Source organism: Hevea brasiliensis, unplaced genomic scaffold (assembly GCF_030052815.1).
Source record: "Hevea brasiliensis isolate MT/VB/25A 57/8 unplaced genomic scaffold, ASM3005281v1 Scaf154, whole genome shotgun sequence".
In the NCBI taxonomy this organism is placed as follows: domain Eukaryota; kingdom Viridiplantae; phylum Streptophyta; class Magnoliopsida; order Malpighiales; family Euphorbiaceae; genus Hevea; species Hevea brasiliensis.
In genome coordinates this window covers 119,604-140,824 of record NW_026614646.1, presented here as the reverse complement: position 1 = coordinate 140,824, position 21,221 = coordinate 119,604, and the positions used below count along the sequence as shown (strand labels likewise).

The 21,221-nt window shown below is 29.5% G+C and overlaps 1 protein-coding gene and 1 pseudogene across 1 annotated transcript; one reads left to right on the top strand and one right to left on the bottom strand.

The window, feature by feature from the left end:
- The first annotated feature begins 5,942 nt into the window (after nt 1–5,942).
- Nucleotides 5,943–6,563, top strand: LOC131176537 (uncharacterized). The gene has a single exon (XM_058141580.1). The coding sequence runs from the start codon at nt 5,943–5,945 to the stop codon at nt 6,561–6,563; it is 621 nt and encodes a 206-aa protein (XP_057997563.1).
- A 7,022-nt stretch (nt 6,564–13,585) lies between these two features.
- Nucleotides 13,586–21,221, bottom strand: part of LOC110670543 (bifunctional riboflavin biosynthesis protein RIBA 1, chloroplastic-like) — a 65,531-nt pseudogene continuing 57,895 nt past the window's right edge.

Genomic DNA, 21,221 nt, shown 5'->3' with positions numbered 1-21,221 from the left:
ATAAATACAATAGGTGATTTTATGTGTATGGATAGAATAAAAATTATATTTTTTTATTGATAGTATGAAATAATATACTCTCTCCTTCTTCGTAAAAAAATAACTATTTATAATTTAACAATTAAAAATTAAAATATAATTGAATTTTAGAATTTGAGAAATTAAATTGTAATTTAATTTGAAATACCAAGAGCTTATTTATAATAAAAAAATATAAATTATTAATTAAATATTATAATTTATGTTATTAGTCAACTATGAATAAGATTTTTAAAAAATTATTGATTTTGAAATAGTAAAATATTCCATCGTTATCAAACATAACTCAGATTTTGACTCAATCACGGGATTAGATCGATAAATTATTGATTTAATTAGTAGATCACTGACTCAACTAACGAGTCATAAAAACTAATTAAATACAGATCTATTAATATAAACCCTCTTATGCGTTGAACACATTAACCTTCTCTTGCCCACCAATATCTCCACCAATTCAAACCCACACTTTGAATTGGATTGAAGGCAACAATCAATTGCTTAAATCATATAAATAATAATTAAATTAAAAATAGACCTTTTTAATATAAATCCTATTGAACTTGGGACCACTTCCTCTCAAAAACCCTAGCTTACCATCAAGTCCAATTGAGGGGTATGGAAATGAAAAACGAAATCCATTATGACATGGATCCATCCATCACCTTTGATAAAAGCAGAATTTTCCATAGTAATTGCCTAATAAGAACCCTTCCCAAGCAATCATTTTGCTTTCATAAGACGCAGTCAAGAATAACTTGGTTGGAAACCCATAGAGGCAGGCAATACATTGGTTCGTGGGTAATGTCTAGCATTCAGCAAATGACTAGATAAGAGAAGAATCATTTGTCGTAAGATGAGATAGTTGCTTTTATTTCCAAGAAAGGCTAGAAATTCAAGGAATCCAAGCCCCCCATCCTCCTGCTAAGGCAAAGAGTATCCCAACGGCAACAATGAACCTTTCTTTCTAATGATTTTGACTGCATCGGAACTTAGAGACCACGGATTTCAAATGATCATAAACGGATTGCGGGGGCCAAGAAGTAATTCATCATGTAGGTTGGGTCTGTTGAGATTGATCGAGCCACCGCTTTTAAACAAATTATTAGGTACACTCAATTTTTATGTGAGTATTTGATGTATTATTTTTTAGTGCATAATATATCAAGTGGACTTAATAATTTACTCTCACTTTTTACCAAAATCTCTTTACTAGAGAGAAAATTTTCTCTTCGACCCTTAATTTTATTAGCCACTCTGAAAGAAAAAAAAAACTATTTCTTGGATTTCCTAATAATGGAAGGGAGATGTAGGTTAATGAACATTTTTTTAAAATTAATCATGAACTCACATATTAATCTGATGTTTGGTTTAACTTATAAATTTATAAAATCTATTTATAAGTAAAAAGTTATAAGTAAATTAATATTAAAAAAACTAGTTAAAATAAGTTAGTAGTCATAAATATGATAATTATAATTTATCTACTTATTCTCAAACTACTATTTGAGCAAGTAAAAGATTATATTATCTTAATAATTTTAAAAAAATCAATACTATTATCATTTTAACAACTACAACACTTAATTACATATCTTTTTTGTAATTTTTACAAATTAAATTACTTTTAAACACTTTTTAAATAAATACTTAAACTATTTAAAAGTTATTTTAAGTAATTTTACCATATAATTAATTATTTATTTTAATATAACTTATAAATTAAAAACTATATTTTAAGTCAAAAATTAAAAATTAGTAGTCAAACCAAATACCCTCTAATTAGGATAATAATAAGATTAATAATTTTTATTTAATATATGCATATTAATTATTATTATTATTATTATTATTATTATTATTAATAAAATGTAACTAAAAATGAAAATAAAATAAATCAGAAGTTTAGGTGTACCTCTTTTCTTACTTTGATTGCAGTAATCTCTCATTAATCAATTGTATATATTTGTAGGTTTTGAAAATTTTAAATTATTATTATTATATAAAATCAAAGAATGTCACTTTATTTTTTTATATTTTAAATTATTATATTTATTAATTTCATATAATTACTAAAAAAAAGAGAAAAACATATAGCATTAGTTAATTAGATAGTGTTAGTTATGATTTTAAAAAAATTATTAAACTAATGAATAATACTTAAGTTTGATATTAAAATCTTTTTATATAATCTTTTATTGTGAATTATTACTAAGAAATATATACAAAAAGGATGAGTCAACATGCACACAAGAGATATTAATTTTTTTTTTATTGTTTAAAAAATACATAGAAAAATGAATGGGTGTGCACATCCTTGTGTGCATTAAAAATTTACTATTATTAATTAGTTAAATTAATTAGTAAGAAATTAAAAGGTTACACATTAATTAGTAATAATAATAAAATTAATAAATTATATTTAATGTGCATATATGAATTATTATTAATGATTAAAATATAACTAAAAAATAAAATAAATATATATTAAAATTTTAAAAGTGCCATTTGGCACAAGCAAATAAGTTTAAGTGTGTCATTTGTCACTCACTAATATATAAGGAATGGACATGTGAATATTTCTCCTTAGCCTATTTTAGAGATTGACTTCATATATGTGTATAGATAGATATATTTTTTTAATATTATTATATTAATGTTTTATTTTTTTAATTATTTAAATTATATTTAAGATTAATAAATATGTAATTTATGTAATTAATTAATAAAAATAATTATTTTTATTGTAATATTAATTATGATTCAATTATCATAATAATAATTATTATTATCACACATAATAAATAATAATTTAGTTTAATAATATAAATTAATTGATTTAATTTATTAAATTTGAATAATTGTTACCCTCTTTAGTAAAATTTTCTTCGGCTTCAATTTAGACTTAATAAAATTATCTTATTTAATTTTTTATAAATAAATTAATAAAAATTATTTTCTTAAATAATATTAATATTTTTTTTCCAAACATTTAAATTGGCTAGTAAAATTGCTTTCTTTATTTAAGGCTCACCTACTGTAAGTTATGTAATTAATCAATAAATGAAAGTAATTATTTTTGTCACAAAATTATTGTTATTCAATTATTATAATTGTTGCTGTCGATTAAAATAAAAAATTAGTTTAATACTATAATTATAGTTAAAATTTATTAAATATGTAATTATATTTATTTAATTAAATTTGAGTATTTTTTAAGATTATTTATTTATTGATAGTGAAACTTTTATATTTTTAAAATTTTTTTAATTTATTTATTTTTATGAGTAATGATATATGTTAATTGTATATGTTAACTAATATATTTTTCATAAAAAAATAGATTGTAAAAAGTGATAAGAAATGCAATTTTATTAAAAATCTAATAATTGAACATATAAAAATTAAAAAATAAAATATTAAATTGAGACTATTATAATTACATTCTATAAATTTTAATAATTAAATTATATAAAATATTAAAAATAATTTTAATAAAAAGAGAAATATTAAAATTTAAATTAGATATATATAAAAAAAAAGTTAATTTTGTTCAACACAATTATTTAGCTAACATTGAATCCTTGTAACCAAACAGCCTTAAGGTTGCAACACTTCACCTTTTATATAGAAATTATACTTGTTCGAAAGAGACGGGGGAAAGAAAATTCTTGGTTTGATAGAGATTTTCCATTTATGAAGTTTTGAAAACCAGCCGGCTACCAACTGCACAGATATTGCTTGTCAACGACTTTTTTTTTCCTATGATCCACAAATTATAGCATTCGAATTAATAAAAATACTTATTATATTTTTAATATTTTATTTTAATCTATTATATATTTAAATTTATATTTATAATTTATTGCAGCTCTTTGAATTTTATGCTTCTAAATTCTAATCAATAGTCAAGAATTTTCTTTTATCATTAATGTTTACAGAGAGAAACACACTCATTGATGGGGTGAGTATAATCAGAGATGACTCAATTTTATTAATTATTTTATAAAAGTTATTAAATTTTATTTTTTATAATTAATTTAATTTTAATTTGAAAGATAATAAAAATCATTTTAATTACAGTGTATTTTTTCTAATATCGTCATTTAATTTTAATTTTTTTTAATTCAAAACTTAGTAAATGCAAAATCTTGATTGCCTATAATTGCAAATTTACAGATTATCACAAATAAAAATATTTTTTTTTCTCTCTTCATGGCCCATCTCTTCATTTCACTTTTTCTTATCAAAATTTAATGAATTTTAAATATTTAGGCTAACAACAACGTATTCACATTAATCACATCATGTAATATCTAAAAAATTTAAGAAATATATAATTTATTAATTTGACAATTTAAATATTTTTAATACATTATATATATATATATTTGTTTATTTATTTTGTTGTTAGTTTAATGTTTGAAATTTATTAAATCTCATTGGAAAATATGAAATTAGGAGAGATGTGAAGAGAGAGAAGTAACTTTTTATTTTTGCTAACCTATAAATCTCAAATTACAAGTAACAAGGGCTTTAGATTTACTTAAATTTAAGTTGAAGGAGTTTTGAGTTGTAATAAGGAAATTAAAATTGAGTAACCGTACTAAAAAACACTTAAAATTGAGTGATTATAAGTGAAAATTAACCAAATTTATCTACAAATTTGTAGTATTTGGTTACAATGACTTTAATGATACTAAATGACTTTAATGATACTAAGTTAAAGTTGGATGAGTTTTAAGAAAAAAAAAAGAACTTTTATGAAATAACTCATAATTACTCTTTATTATATGAATATATGAAAAAAAAATTACATAAGATGCAATTTGTCATTAAAAATTATGATATAATTTATGGCCTTTTTTTTATATATAAAACTTGGAACTTTTATATATTCTATCTAAAATTATTCATCCGAATGAAAAACTTAGTCTCATTTGAATTGAGAATATTTTTTATCATAATTTTTTTTTTTAAAAGAAAGCATTTATATAAAGATAGACCCAATTTTTTTCCATTCCCATAAAAGCTCAAATTTTCTTAGGTAATTTACAACTAAGTTTATGAGGTATAACAAAATTCATAAGTTAATTTCTAGTTTGTTTTTAGTTACAATTTAATTTTAATTTAAATTTCATTAATAAATTAGTCCTTACGATCAACTATAAATAATTTAATCATTAAAATTTTATTTTATTAATAAAATAATCAATCCATCTAAATTTTATGTTTGAGTAATTATTTATTTATACTTAAATAATCTTATATAATTATTTAAATATAAAATAAATATTTATTTAAATTTAAAATTTAGATGTAAGAAATATTTTGTTAATAAAATAAAATTTCAAAGATTAAACTGTTTTAAATTAAAAAGTAGTAATAGTTGATTTAGACAGCATAAATTAATTTATTTTAAATTGAAAAATAGTAACAATCACTTTATACATGGACTAATTTGTTAACATAATTAAATTTTAATAACTAAATTATCATTAAAATACATATCAGAAACTAACATGTAAATTATCCAATTTCCTTTTGTAATAAACATATGGCCTATTGGCTTTCCCTTTGGAGGGGAAAAAAACTCTTAAAATGGAAGCTTTCAGTTAGCTTATAGAGGAACCTAACCAAGTTGGTTGTAAGTTGTAACGCATCCATTTGATGAAGCAAGCAAGAAAGGAATTTAGGATTACTTTAAAGCTACCATCACAATCCATATTTGTTATTTTTAGATACCCCATTTCTTGCGGAACTCTCCGACATACCCCAGCTTCTCCCACCAACTCCTTTCTCATTCTTTCTTTCTTACACGCTTCAAATTTTACCCTTTTCCTTGCAAGATTATTCCTCATCAAACACATTAAGCAAATCAATCTTAGTTACGCCGAAGAACAATGGCAGGATCAAATTTCCAGATTTTAAAGTCAAGAGCCTTTGATGAGAATGATATGTTAATGGGTGCCTTGCTTTCTCAAAAATCCGGTACTGATCTTATGCAGAATTGTGATCTGCCTCCACCATTGAAGGTGTTTTCTGGGTCAGATAAGACTGTCATCTCACCGACGAACAGGTTTTCGGGGATTATGGGTAGAGAAGAAGATAACAATGGTTTTGATATTTATGGAAGTGAGAATGAGAAGTTGGAGCTTTTCAAGGCATTGAGATTGTCACAGACAAGGGCAAGAGAAGCAGAAAGGAAAGCTGCAAGTTTGATTAAGGAGAGGGACTGTATTTCCAATGCTTTGTTGCGAGAGTCCATGCAGCTATTTGCCTATCGTCAGTGGGTGAAGTTGCTTGAAGTTCAAGTCTTCAAGTTGCAATCAGAAAGGCAACGACAAGAAAAGAAATGGCAGTGTAGCTGTGGAAGATCAGAGAGGGTGAAGGAATTGTTTAACGAGGGAACGGATTGTGAGGATGGTGGTGGTAGTAGTGGGGTGTCTTGGATGGTGGCTATGGCGTTTTGTTTAGGCATTGCTGGTGTGGGACTTGCTTTTGGCTTTAGATATTTGTTTTGAGTTTGTTTTTCTTCTGTCTTCTCTGTTACTGCACTTCAGGGAAAAACATTTTGTAAAGGTTACAGCCATAGCCATAGCCAGGGGGAAAAAGGGCTATTTATGATCGGATTAATGTTATTTTGTATATTGAAAAAAAAATATATAGAACTCAATACAGTAAATTATGAAGATCAAACTCAGTACTTTTCTTTTCCCCTAAGTTTTTTCTTTCCTTTCTTAATCTTGTTTTGGTTGAATACTTTGCGGGTTAAGACATTTGAACGTGTGTGTGTGTGTGTATATATATATATATATATATATATATATATTAAAAAATGAGTTAATTGCCAAAAAATTTCTAAAGTTTGATAGTTTTTATAATTAACCTCTCAAATTTGCATAATTGCTAATTAAATTCTCACGTTTAATTGATATTTCAAATTAACTCGACCATCAAAAATTGTTAGTATACTTAACAGGAGTTTTACGTCAGTCGCATATCATCACTGTAGAAGTGTAACACCGTCACTGTAGCAAATCCGTACATTCTACTGTTCTGATGACCGGTGTCGGTCCGGACAGCTAGAATGTCTAGAACAATATTTAGACTAGAGTGAGGAATTATAAATAACTTAAATAATGCCAAGAAAAATTAAGAAAAGATTTTAGAAACAAAACACAACTAAGTTAAATGAGCTACAGCCCCAGCCATGAGTGACCCTAACGGGAATTGACGGTAAAGGCCGTTAGCAACCCTAGACCTAGGGAAAACTCCATGAAATAATTTTTGGGATTTCAGGGAAGAATTATTGGGATTTTAATGACAATAAAATGCTAAGAAAACACAAAAAAAAAAAAAAATAATCAATCGGTACACATAATTTTAGCTCGTTAAGCCAAACAGATGGCATTTTGGTCATTTTATCTTTAAAGATGATTTTTGATCAACTTGTCTAATTAAATAAATAATTTATATGACATAAAATATGAATTAATATTGATAAATATTTAACTAAAAATAAATAAAGAAAGAGGAAAGAAAAAGAACTTTAAACTTAATTATTACATCATCATGATGTAATAAAAATTGTATTAGCCAATCACAAGCCAACAAACACATTCCTAATACATTAAAAAGGGAAGAAAGAAGTCAAAAATGGTAAAAACAATTTGCCCTCTTCCTTCCTTCTTCAACCGAACCAGCTCCTTCCCATTTCCTCCATTTTCTTTTATGTCCAAGCTTGGATCTCATTGTTCTTTGCCCAAAACCCTAAGGCTCCAACACTAAAAATACTCCTTAGCTCCTCTTTAAGATTATGGCAGCCAAGAATTGAAGGAATCCTTAAAATTTCACAATACCAAGTTTGACCCCAAAGAGGTTAGTGCCTCACTTTTGCTTCTTTTCTTTTTCATATGTCGAAACTAAGTTCAATGAAGGTGAAATTCATGAAAAATGATATAAATGATGCATGAATGAAGAATTGGATTTTTGGCCAGCTTTATGGGAATGGTAGTTTAATAGTTTTGATAGATTTGAAAGGCTTAGAAATGGTGATTGATGTGTAAACATAAATTAGAAATTGATTAGTTTGGTTAATTTGATAAGTGTTGGGTGAACCTAGAATTGACAGTTAGGGTTTGGGCAACAAATTTAGGATTTTGCTCATGTATTGGAGAAAGGAAGTTCTAATGGTCAATTAGTGACCATTTGGTTGTGTTTGAGTAGGAAATGAAGTGAATTGTGCCATGGGAATTGAGGTTAGAGGTGCTGCCTTGAGTGACCTACAGAGCTAGATGTGAGTCTAGCAAGTTTGGGCAACTTTAACTTGAATTGTGTAGGTTCAATTGGTGCAAGGCCAATTGGACATGAAATTAGACACATAATGGCATAACTTTGATGAAGGAACCCTGTCCAAAAAATAAACTTAGGATGCCCTAAAATGTTACCAAATCCGGGTAACACACATTCTGCCTGGGCAAAATGACCAAATGAACAATATTTAGTCATTTGGTCATAACTCAGTGTAGAAAGGTCCAATTGACCTAAAATTTATATCAATGGAAAGTTTAGACAATTTAGAACAACTTTCATGTAAAACACAAACTCAAATTCTGAACTTAACGAAATGAAATTACTAGCCAAAATTAAACTACCAAATCTGGCAAAACCAAATTTGCCCAGAAATTCTGGGTAAAAGGCAATCCAACCAGTTATGGTAAAATGGTAATAACTTGAGCTAGAAAACTCCAAATGGGGTGATTCAAAAAGGGAAATGTAACTAAACATAATAAGGAACAACTTTAATGAAGAACATTTGGTCAAATTCTCACTTTAGAATAGCCTAATGGAACAGTGAAATCTAGCACCCAAAACTGAAATTTTTGATTTATTTTCCATTGGTTAGAAGTATGGATTGGCAACTAATGCCAACACTTTTGGGAACTAAAATGTGGTAAATTTATGTAATTAGGACTCATATAACTATTATATATGGAAAAGTCAATATTTTGACCTAAATGGAAAAATGAATAGTAATCTTACATGTGAAACACCAAAAATTCAATCAATAACCTTGTAATGTGCCATAGTACACTTAGTAAGATTGATGTGGATAGGTTGGCATACCAATAGGGTTCTGATAGGCTTTATGCCATTCTGTGATATGATAGCCTATGGTTATATTGATTATAATGTTATACTTGACTTTATGCCTTATTGCTTTTATGGCTTATTAGCCATTCTGTCTGCACACCGGGAGACACATCGTGACCGATGGTGTGACGGCCCGAGGTACTTGGCACCCAGTGTTAGTTTATCCGTTTATCCAGTTCAGTCAATTTGTATAGATTACTTGGGCATGAAAAACTATAAATGTAATTGAATTGATTATTAAAGAAAGTAAGGAATTTAAATATCAAGATAAAGAACAAGAATAATTTCAATAAAAAAAGGCTCAAAATCATTATGAGAATGATTAATAAAATGCTAGGAAGAGTTAATATCATAAGAGATGTAATTAGCCTACAACTAAACAATAAATTAGTAATTATTTATTTTCTTATAATTACAGTAACTAGAAAATTTTTAATTTTATTTGTATATTATATTTTCTTGTATTGTGGCACCACTAAGCAGAAATGTTTAGCGAGTTGGATTTTCCATCGCGTAGGTACTGGAGACCCTGACGGAGAGCCTAGCAGACCCCATATTGTGTGAGATTTATAGATCTGCATTAAGTACAGAGTCACCTCCATTTCAGTACATCCTTGGTAGGACTACTAGGCATCTTTTGGGACTTTGTATTTTGTATTTTGTAATAAATTTAGTTTTTGTTCTGTACATTTGAAACTCATGTAATTATGTATTGATGTAATTATCTGTAAATTTGTGTTCATAAATAACATTTGAGTATTTATTTATAAATTAAGCATGATTATGATATGAATGAATGAATGAAATTTGAGAAATTGTTGAGAAAGATTGAAAAAAAATATATATATTTTGAAGTGTTTTCCACAGGTTCCGAAGAACTGTTTTCTTCATTTTTAACCAGCACTCTGCCGGATTTTCTCAAAAATCTTCGGAATCTCAAATTAATTTAAAATTTTCAATAAATGATGTAAATGATATCAATTTCAAAAATTTCACTTAATGACCCATAATTAAATAAATTAAGAAATAATAAAAACCAATAAGATAATATATAGTGCTCCAGCACACTGTGTGACATATTTTGCTGGGCTACACTGTAGACGGGTAAGAGGTGTCACAAGAAGCCACATCAAAAACCCCAAATTAGTGTTAATAAACCAGTAATATGCTTCAACAAACAAGAAATTATGGGTCAAATTCTGTTATACTTTTTTGTTTTTATCAACACTTCAACTCTACTCTGTAAATCATTAGTTAATTTATTATTTTAATCACATTATTTATTGAGTTGTATACATTTCTCAGTAATTTTGTTATTAATTTTCTCCAACTATGTAGCTTTCTTTTTAGGAGCATTTATTTGCTGAAGCAAATATGTTAATAGCTTTTTCTTTAGGCCATTGTAAGTTGGATCAAACCACTGGAAGAAATAATAATCATTTTCCTTAATCAATTATTTATTAATATCAGGTATCAACAAACTTATAAAGTATAACTCTCAACCAAAATAATTAAAACAAAAGCCATAGAATTACCTCCCAAGCATTACATATTAATGGTTTATTAACGGTCGAATTAATTTAAAACATCTATTAAATGCGAGGATTTAATTGATAATTATACAGACTTTTTAGTTTAATTGCAAAAATTGAGATTTCTAATGTGGTTTCTAAAGTAATAATATGACAACTAACATGAAAATCTCATTAAGTATACTAATAATTTTTTGACGGTCTAATCAATTTGAGACATTAATCAAATATAATGATTTAATTGATAATTATATAAACTTCAGAATTTAATTATAAAAATTATCAAATTTTAGAGTTTTTTTTGACAATTAACCCAAAAAAAAATAGAAGAGACGTTCAAATTAAATTAGGATATTTTAGAAAGACGAAAATGACTAATGACAATAGAGCAGTCGTAGAATAAAAAATAAAAGTTAGGGACAAAGAATTTCATTAAAAATTTTGTAAGTTTACAATTCCACACACATACACTTATAAAAATAAAACACAAATAAATAATTAATAATCAATAAAAAAAATTTTCATCAAATTTTCCATCTATCTATGCTAAATTTCAAAGGTCAATAAAATCCTATGAATGAAATTATCAATTATAAAATAAAATATAAAAACAAGAGGGAAAGTTAAGAGAATAATAAATTAGTAAAAGAGAATTGATGTAGCTTAGAAGGCCTGCTTGAAATTGATTCTTCAATCTATCAAAGTAGGGTAAATGAGACTTGAGAACGATGAAAACCTTTGCACTATGAACTATAGAGCTGGAAGGATTCTCTGTTCTTCTTCTTTGACAAAACAATACTCTTTGACAAAGCAAATACTCTTTTACTTTTATTACAAACTAACTTAGCTTTTAAGTTAAAAGGTATAATGGGCTGGAGGAAGCTTTAATTAACAACTTCATGGATTTTTGAATTGATATGAAAAATTGGTTTGGTTGGGCTACATCAAGGGTGTAGTATGTGGATACGAGGTCATACCATTAGAGGAAAATATGAGGTCATATTTGGGCTAGAGGGGCAATGGCCCTGCCAACCCTCCTAGTTCCGCCAATGTGCGAGATATATTACATATTAGGATGTACAGTAATAGACAGAAATTTATTTTAGGAAAGTGTAATTAAAATATGTTATTTGTTAAATTTTTATTTAGGTATTAATTGAGCAGGTTGATTAATAGATCATAATAATTTTATAATGATTGACTATTTAATAAATATAGTTAAAAAAGTAAACAGTTTAAATTTATTTTTAATAAAATTAACTTGTTAGAAATTAAATAGAATTAGGGTTAATTCAAAAATACAATAAATGTTTAATATTATGAATTACTGAAATTAAAATAGGTTGATGGCTTAAAATTAAAAAGTTTGTCTAATTTATTTCAAATCTTTTTTTTTTTCAAAATAATCATGAAGCAAATTTAATTAAAATTATAGATTAAATAAAGGAAATGATATGATTCTAACTTTTAATATTATGAAAAAAAAAATTTTAATATGAGTACATAGAAATTTTAGTAAGAGGGATTCCAAAAAATCAATAAAATTTTAAATTGATGAAAAAAATGATAAGAGAATTAGGAATGGCAATGGGTCGAGTATCTAGGGGTAACTAATCTAACCGACTTCTTTTAGGATAGATTTGGATATTATATAATTAAATTTGTGATGGGTTTAAATTTGAGAAATAATAAATATGTTGGTATCCGTTATCTAAATTTGTATATATAAATAATTAATTAAATCTAAAATATATTTCTATAATAGTTTATATATATATATATATTATGTTTTAAATAATTAAACATTTTATATAATTATTAAATTTTAAAATATAATTTGTTAATAAAAATATATTTTATATAAATTATTAATTAAAAAACAAAAAATTAAATGGGTTCAGATGTTTTTTTAAGAATATAAATTGATAATTATGGATTTATTGAAAAATAAAATAAAATTAATAGAAAAGAAGAAGTTTGGTTTTTATTTTTTTTTTTTTTATTTTTTTTTTTTTACAATGAGTGTTTATATTTTATTATTGGTATTATTTATTTAATAGGATAACAAAGAATTTGAGATTTTTTTTTAATAAAATTATTATTAAACTCCTAAAATCTTTTTAAAAACTTGAGACTTAGTGTTCCATCAAAATTTACTAGGAATAATAAAAAATATTAATTTTAAAAGTTACTACTATTAACTCTAAAATTTTTTAAAATTTCTAAGGGTTCAATGCCTCGTGACGGTGATATGGGTACATAGATGGGATTTAATTTCAGTTCTTAAGAAGAATTGAAACTAAACTAAGTTTAGGATTCTAATTTGATTCAATTTAATTTTTTCATATTTTAATTTCAATTCAATATTAGTAATTCGATTTTAATTCAGTTTCATCCACTTCAAATTTCAATTCTTAAAATATTTTTATATAATTGCTATAATAATAAATTAAATTTGAATTGTTATTTAAAATTTAAAATTAATTATTAATACATATAATATTATATAACATATATTTTTATATATTTTTTAATTATATAGTTTTCATTTATATATATATATATATATATATATATATATATATATATATATATATATATAATTCATTTTTTTTATTCTGCTATGATTTAATATAACTTTGATTGTATTCTTATTAAAAGAAAAACTAATCTTAAAGGTAAAATAAATTCAATTTGATCTAAGTTTGGAATCCTTACAGCAGCGCACGCATGAAACAGATGGATGATATGCTCTAGTACTGATGGAATTTGTTTGAACTTGAGAGTTGCTTCTATGGAAATGGTTTAAACTATTTTGTATTAGCTCCTTTTTATTATATATTCACTTTAATTTCTTGTTATTTTTCGGTGTGTACTCCAACAAGAAGTTTCTGCATAACATGCTCCGCATACAAATGGTTGAGAAGTCTCAGACCAGCAACTCCGAAGGGCAGTAAGGAGTTTGGCAAATCCTGCAGGTTTTGCAACAAATGTCCCCAAAGAAGCCCTGAAGAGTTCCTCAACTTCTTACTGGACAGAAGAGACCTCAAATCTGTGCGCAATATGAGAGCCCTGCAGCCCTCACGAGCACATCATATTGGGAAACTGTACAAGTTTTCTACTGCTGATTCAAATTGCTCCATCAAGCATAAAATCTACAGAACAAATGTCCAGTCCTCGAGCAGGTAACCACCCTCAACTTCACACAAGCAAATGGGCAAAATTTTTAACTGCTTTCTTCATCATATCAAGAGGATACGTCTGTCTAATATGATATGGGTTTTAGTTTCTTGCTGTATTGACATGATCAGATTGATACCTTGTCTGGGGAGCAAAGGTGTTAGGATAATGGGAATGAGGCTGGCATGGTTCATGATCCGTCCTTAATTTCATGAGCTCTTCCAAAGGTCTTCTCAGTTCTGCAACAATTCCTGTAGCATCATGAGAAGATTTTTTGTATTTCAACTTGCTCTTTTATTAACAAAATAAATAAATAAACATCACTTGTTTCAATTTCAATTATCGTTCTTGGAAGTGGCATCAAAATTCAATATCTTCCACTTTCACTACTATAAGCTACTCATTCTTAGTGCTACTATTCGAGGTTCCCAAAGAAGCTTCAAGCTTGTGAGAAAGAATGTAAAATAAACACATCCTCCTCTTTCTTGCTGGAAAGAAAAGCATTTGGGAATTTCTGTTCCCTCCTAGTGACGTGTACATGTAAATAATACAAATATCAGCAAATAACGTAATTCTGACAGTAAATTTCTACGAGGAAAAAAAAAATCGAATTTTTCCTAGTTCAAGTTCCAAGCCGGTCAACACAACGCTTGAAGCTATTATCTTGGATGCTTCATCAGTTGGAGTGCCAATGTTTGAACTATTAGTTTCACTGCTAATACCATTTACAAAGCCATTAGAATTTGAACCATAAATGTGCCCCCATTTTTTCACATTTAGTCTCCAAATATCTCATGTTCTCCGTAGTTATTGGAGTCAACGATGGGACTCTGCCAGCAATTTCCAGACCCATAACCTTTGAGCCCAACATATTTTGCAGGATTATTTGTCATCAGCCTCATTGTATGGACGCCCAAATCTCTTAGTATGTGCAGTATATTGGATCATGAATTTAGCTGCCTTAATTAAAACTAGAAAAGAGTACTGCAAATTTGAAGATCTAATAGCATTCAGCATGCATAAGAACATATGCATAACCTTCCATAACAAAGCAGACAACTTGCTTAAAAGAGAACCATCTTAGACAAAATTGCAAACTTTCATAATAGATATGCAATCTAAATTCAAAAGATCAACATAACATGTACAAGAAAATGTTCCTATCAGGCTGGAATCCACTGTCTTCTATATAACAATTAACAGGGAAAATCAAAAACTATAAATGACTGATAATTCAGTCTAGTCCAAATAAGCTGCATAATTTTGTGCATTATCAATATCCACTAAATCAAAGTAGCAGAGAATTCTCCACTTAGATCAGCTAAAGAATGATCCAAATTCCATATCTTTAGTCAGAGATTCATGATGCTACATGGACGAAAAAACAAGAGATATACAACTACAAGACTAGAACTGGATAGTGCAGAAGCAATCCATAGAACTAATGAAATCTTATAGACTATCAAGAAGATTACCTGTGCACCAATGCCATATTCACGAGAATAAACAGGTACACCCAGCTCCTCATTGGCTTCAACTGCGTCACGTCCATCATCCTGTGGATTGTAAGCACGGAGCTTGTGGCCCAAACCAATTCCTCTACCTTCATGTCCACGGAGGTATAACAAGACACCCTTGCCAGCTGCCTCAATTTGCTTCATTGCGAGGGTTAGCTGGTTTTCCCAATCACATCTCGCCGATCCAAATATGTCACCATTAAGGCACTCAGAATGCACAAATGCAAGTAATGAGTCATTGGGAGCAGTTTGTGGACTTGCTCCAACATCATCAACTACACTAATCGAGCACTTAACAGATGATGCTAGCCTTCCCATCCCTTCAAAAAGGTACTTGATCCTTTCCAATCCTCATCCCATTTATAATTCCTTAAGTTATCACCATTTGTAGCCTTCGTATCTTGCTTTTGTTACCAATTTATCCACTATCCCAATACCTAATACTGGTTGGCAGGAAACTATGTTTGAGGAATGATTGTTGTTCATGATAATCGTACTTGGGAGATAGTTCCCTTACTACATGGCAAAACTATAGTTACATGTCGCCAGAGGTACTAAAGGCGTGTCTTACGCATGCCTCGAGCTCAAGACTCACCAGGCTCCAATCCTAGCACCTCTACAGAAGAAAGGTAGGTGATATTTACCGGGCCCTATCGTTATGTGCATGCGCGTGCACCTTGTTCTAGGCACAATGCTCTAGAAAGGTGCCTTCTTTATTTCCACCTTTGGTAAGAACTTCCATTGACAAAAAAAAAAAAAAACAACCACTCAAATCAAAATTTTGTTGCTTTACTAAAATCTGATATTGATGCACTAAGAAGTTTTCGAAATTAGTATTGCTGATGATAACTAGTTGCTAAAATCTCATCTATTATAGAAGTCTTTTTCAATTAGGAGATTGACTCCTATAGGATATTATCGTAAGAAAAGGATTCCTAATCCATGTAGAAGTAGAATTTTAATTCATATAGAATAGGAGATAATTGTACACACACAGAGAGAGATCTGTGTATTAAATACACACACACACACACACAGATATATATATATATATATATTAACATCTTTGAATATATGGGAAAATACCTCAATTTACATGGTATCAGAGCCAAATCCTGAGCCCTTTTCTTGAGAATCCCCTCTTGTTCCCCCTTTTTTTTTTTTTTGACTAACTGTAACCTGGGAGAAATTCACACACACACGCACACAGATACACACACACACAGATATATATATATATATATATATATATATATATATATATGTATTAACATCTTTGAATATATGAGAAAATACCTCAATTTACATGGTATCAGAGCCAAATCCCGAGCCCTTTTCCTGAGAATCCCCTCTTGTTCCCCTTTTTTTTTTTCGACTAACTGTAACCTAGGAGAAATTCACACACACAGGCACACACACACACACACAGATATATATATATATATATATCTGTGTATTAACATCTTTAAATATATGAGAAAATACCTCAATTTACATGGTATCAGAGCCAAATCTTCCTGAGAATCCCCTCTTGTTCCCCTGTTTTTTTTTTTTTCAACTAACTGTAACCTAAGAGAAATTCCTAGGGCTATCATGGTACCTCACAACCACACTCAGGATGTAACCCAAGTGCCGATCGACCTCCCCTGAAAGTTCAGTAACCGAACTTGGAGGGAGTGGCTTCCACATGCCAATTCTTTATTCTGGCTCTTGTTCCACGCGCCGGCATGTGCCCGCGCTTGTGGTGTTTTCCGACAACATCTGATGGTCGGACCCCCTTCCCTTGCGTCCCCCCAATGTTGTGATTCCATTCCTGCAGGCTGTGATTGGTTTTGAGGCCTCATTCTTGGTGGTGCTTGATGATCCTCTTTTTCGGGTCACTAGATCTGTTAACATTCGACAGCTTGGACTATTTGTATACTGTAACCAATTCAAGTGCAATGGCTGAGGGTGAGACCAAGTCTATAATTACTGATATAATCCCAATGATGACTAAAATCACTGAAAACAAACTTAATGGTTTGAATTACTTAGAGTGGAGCAAAACTGTTTGGATTTATTTGAGGAGCATTGATAAAAATGATCATCTCACAAAAGATCCACCAGATGATGATACTAGGCAAACTTGGCTAAGAGAAGACGCCTGTTTATTCTTACAGCTTCGGAATTCAATTCACAGTGAGATAATGAGCCTTATTAATCACTGTAAGTATGTTAAAGAATTGATGGAGTATTTAAAATTTTTATACTCTGGTAAAGACAATATTTCTCACATATATGATGTTTGTAAAGCATTTTATCGACATGAAAAATAAGATAAGACTCTTATAGCATATTTTATGGAATTTAAACGTATTTATGAAGAGCTTAACGTTCTTTTGCCATTCAGTCCTAATTTAAAGGTGCAACAAGCTCAACGTGAGCAAATGGTTGTTATAAGTTTTCTTGCTGGTTTATCGTCAGAATATGAAACTATTAAATCTCAAATTCTCTCTGGGTCTGAGATTTCCTCTCTTCATGATACTTTTATACGTGTCCTTCGTACAGAAAGCACTCATTTTTCACAACCTACTAATGGTGCTCTTATTAGTCGAAATATAAGTGGACAACAAGGAAATAGAGGAGGATACAGAAGAGGAGTCACTAACAACAGAAACAATCAACGTAATGTGGAGGCTAGTTCTAATAAGGACTCAGGAGGAGTCATTTGTTATTATTGTCATGAGCCTGGACATACAAAACGTAACTATTTAAAACTTTAGAGGAAAAATCAGCGATCCCAGGTGATAAATATGGTAACAGAAAATTCTACAGTGTCTTCCTCCTTTGAGAAAACTATCTCAATATCTGCAGAAATATTTGCATAGTTCTCCTAGTATCAGGCATCTCTAAAGCCTACCAATTCGTCAATCACTGCTATCGCTAAATCAGGTAAATCCACTACATGCCTTGTGTCCTCTTCGTCCAAATGAGTCAATGATTCTAGTGCTATAGATCATATGACAGGTAGTTCTGATCTTTTATCTGATTTCCAGTCTTTTACTACTCCTTCCGCAATCACTTTAGCTGATGAATCTATTTCATGTGTCATTGGTTCTGGAACTATGAACCCAACAACATCCATATCTTTGTCATCCGTCTTATGTCTACCCAACTTCTCTTTTAATTTACTCTTTGTTAGTAAACTCACTCGAAACTTAAATTATTCTATTTCGTTCTTTCCTGACCATTGTTTGTTTCAGAATCTTACGACGAAGAAAATTATTAGTAAAGGGCATGAGTCAGGTGGTCTCTACATCCTTGATAAATGTGAACCGCGATCCATTACTTGCTCCAGTACCTTAACTCCTCTTGAAGTTCATTGCAGATTGGGCCATCCTTCCTTATCTACCTTGAAGAAATTATGTCCTCAATTTCAGTTTTTGTCAGTACTAGAATGCGAGTCATGTCAGTTTGTTAAGCATCATAGTTTACCTTCTATACTTAGAGTCAATAAACGGGCTTCGTTCCCTTTTGAACTAGTTCATTATGATATTTGGAATCCTTGTTCTATTACTTCTAAACTTAGATTTAGATATTTTGTTAGTTTTATGGATGATTATTCTCGTGTTACATGGTTATATTTAATGAAGAATCGTTCTGAGTTATTTTCTATCTTCAATGCTTTTTGTGTTGAAATTAAAACTAAGTTTAATACTTCTGTACGTATGTTAAGAAGTGATAATGCTAAAGAATATTTCTATGTTAAGAAGTGATAATGCTAAAGAATATTTCTCTGAGCACTTTCAGACTTATATGACTCAAAATGGTATTCTTCACTAGTCCTCCTGTGTTGACACATCATCTCAAAATGGTGTTGTCGAAAGAAAAAATCGACATCTCCTTGAGGTAGCTAAGGCACTTCTTTTCCAAATGAAGGTACCTAAACATTTTTTTGCTGATGCAGTTTCTACAGCATATTTTTTTATTAATCGCATGCCATCTGTAGAAAGAAATGATTCTTCTTAATTTCAATTAATCTGTACATGGGTATATATATATATAATTGATTCCTATAATTGTGTTCTACTAATTAGGAAGAAATCCTAAATAAGAAATCCTAAATAGGAATCTGAGAATCTGAGAATCTGAGAATATCTGGAGAAATAATATAGTGATTGACTTTTTATAATACTTTCCCTCAAGTTGGAGCATAGATGTTAATCATGCCCAACTTGTTACAAATGTAGTCAATCCTAGCTCCATTCAGAGCTTTTGTGAAAATATCTCCTAACTGCTCTCCAGTTTTGATGTGTCATGTTGAGATGATATATTGTTGAATCTTTTCACGAATAAAGTGACAATCAATCTCAATATGTTTAGTCCGCTCATGAAACACCAGATTAGAAGCAATATGGAGAGCAGCTTGATTATCACACCACAATTTCGCAGGCAGGGAGGTCTTAAAACTCGTCTCATCTAGTAATTGAAGTATCCACATTACCTCACATACTGATTGTGTCATGGCTCTGTATTCCGACTCAGCACTAGATCGAGAAACTACACTCTGCTTTTTGCTTATCTAAGACACCAAATTTCTTCCAACAAAAACGCAATATCCAGTAGTTGACCTCCTGTCAACCTTAGATCCAGCCCAGTCGGCCTCTAAAAAACATTCAACATTCAAATGCCCATGATTACCATAAAACAAACCTCTTCCTAGAGCGCCCTTCAGATAACACAAGATTTGTCTAAAGGCTTCCCAATGAGCAATAGTTGGGGAAAACATAAACTGACTTACCACACTAACGGCATAAGTAATGTCAGGACGAGTGACTGTAAGGTAGTTCAATTTTTCTACCAATCTGGATCTTCAAACAACTGACTATCCCCTGCTAACAGTTGTAAATTTAGAGTCATTGGTGCATTACAAGGCTTAGCACCTAATTTTCCTGTCTCTGTCAATAGATCGAGGACATATTTTCTTTGAGACAAGAAAATACCCTTCGTACTTCTCATAACTTTAATACCTAAGAAATACTTTAACAATCCCAAGTCTTTGGTCTAAAACTGAGTTTGGAGGAAGGTTTTAAGAGATGAAATACCTGCAGAGTCACTCCCAGTGATGATAATGTCATCCACATAGACTATCAGGAGAATTAGACTAGCCTCATATTGCCTATAAAATACTGAGTGATCACACTTACTTTTTTGCATACCAAATTCCTGTACTGCTTCACTGAATCTCCCAAACCAAGCCCTAGGACTTTGTTTCAAGCCATAAAAAGACTTTCAAAGCCTACAAACTTTACCCAACTTCCCCTGAGCAACAAATGCAGGTGGTTGCTCCATATACACCTCCTCCTGAAGATCACCATAAAGGAAAGCATTCTTGATATCCAATTGGTGCAGGGGTCAATCATATGTAGCTGCTAAAGAGATAAACAAGCGAACAGAAGTAAGTTTAGCTACAGGAGAAAAAGTGTCAGAGTAATCAACCCAATATGTCTGAGCATATCCTTTTGCCACAAGGCGTGCTTTTAACCTTGCCACAGAACCATCAGGATTTACCTTTACTGTAAATACTCATTTGCAACCAATAGCTTTCTTACCAATAGGCAAAGGCAACAGTTCCCATGTACCATTAGCATCTAAAGCCTCCATTTCCTCTTTCATAGCAGCACACCAACCAGGATGAGACAGTGCCTCACCAACAGTATTAGGGATAGGAATAGAGTCTAAAAAAGTAACAAAACACCTAGAACAAGAAGACAATTGATTATAAGAAACAAAAGAAGAGATAGGGTAAATGCATGAA

What these genes read in the sequence shown, in the direction of transcription:
- LOC131176537 (XM_058141580.1), top strand. Translation starts at nt 5,943, where the DNA reads ATGGCAGGATCAAATTTCCAGATTTTAAAGTCAAGAGCCTTTGATGAG.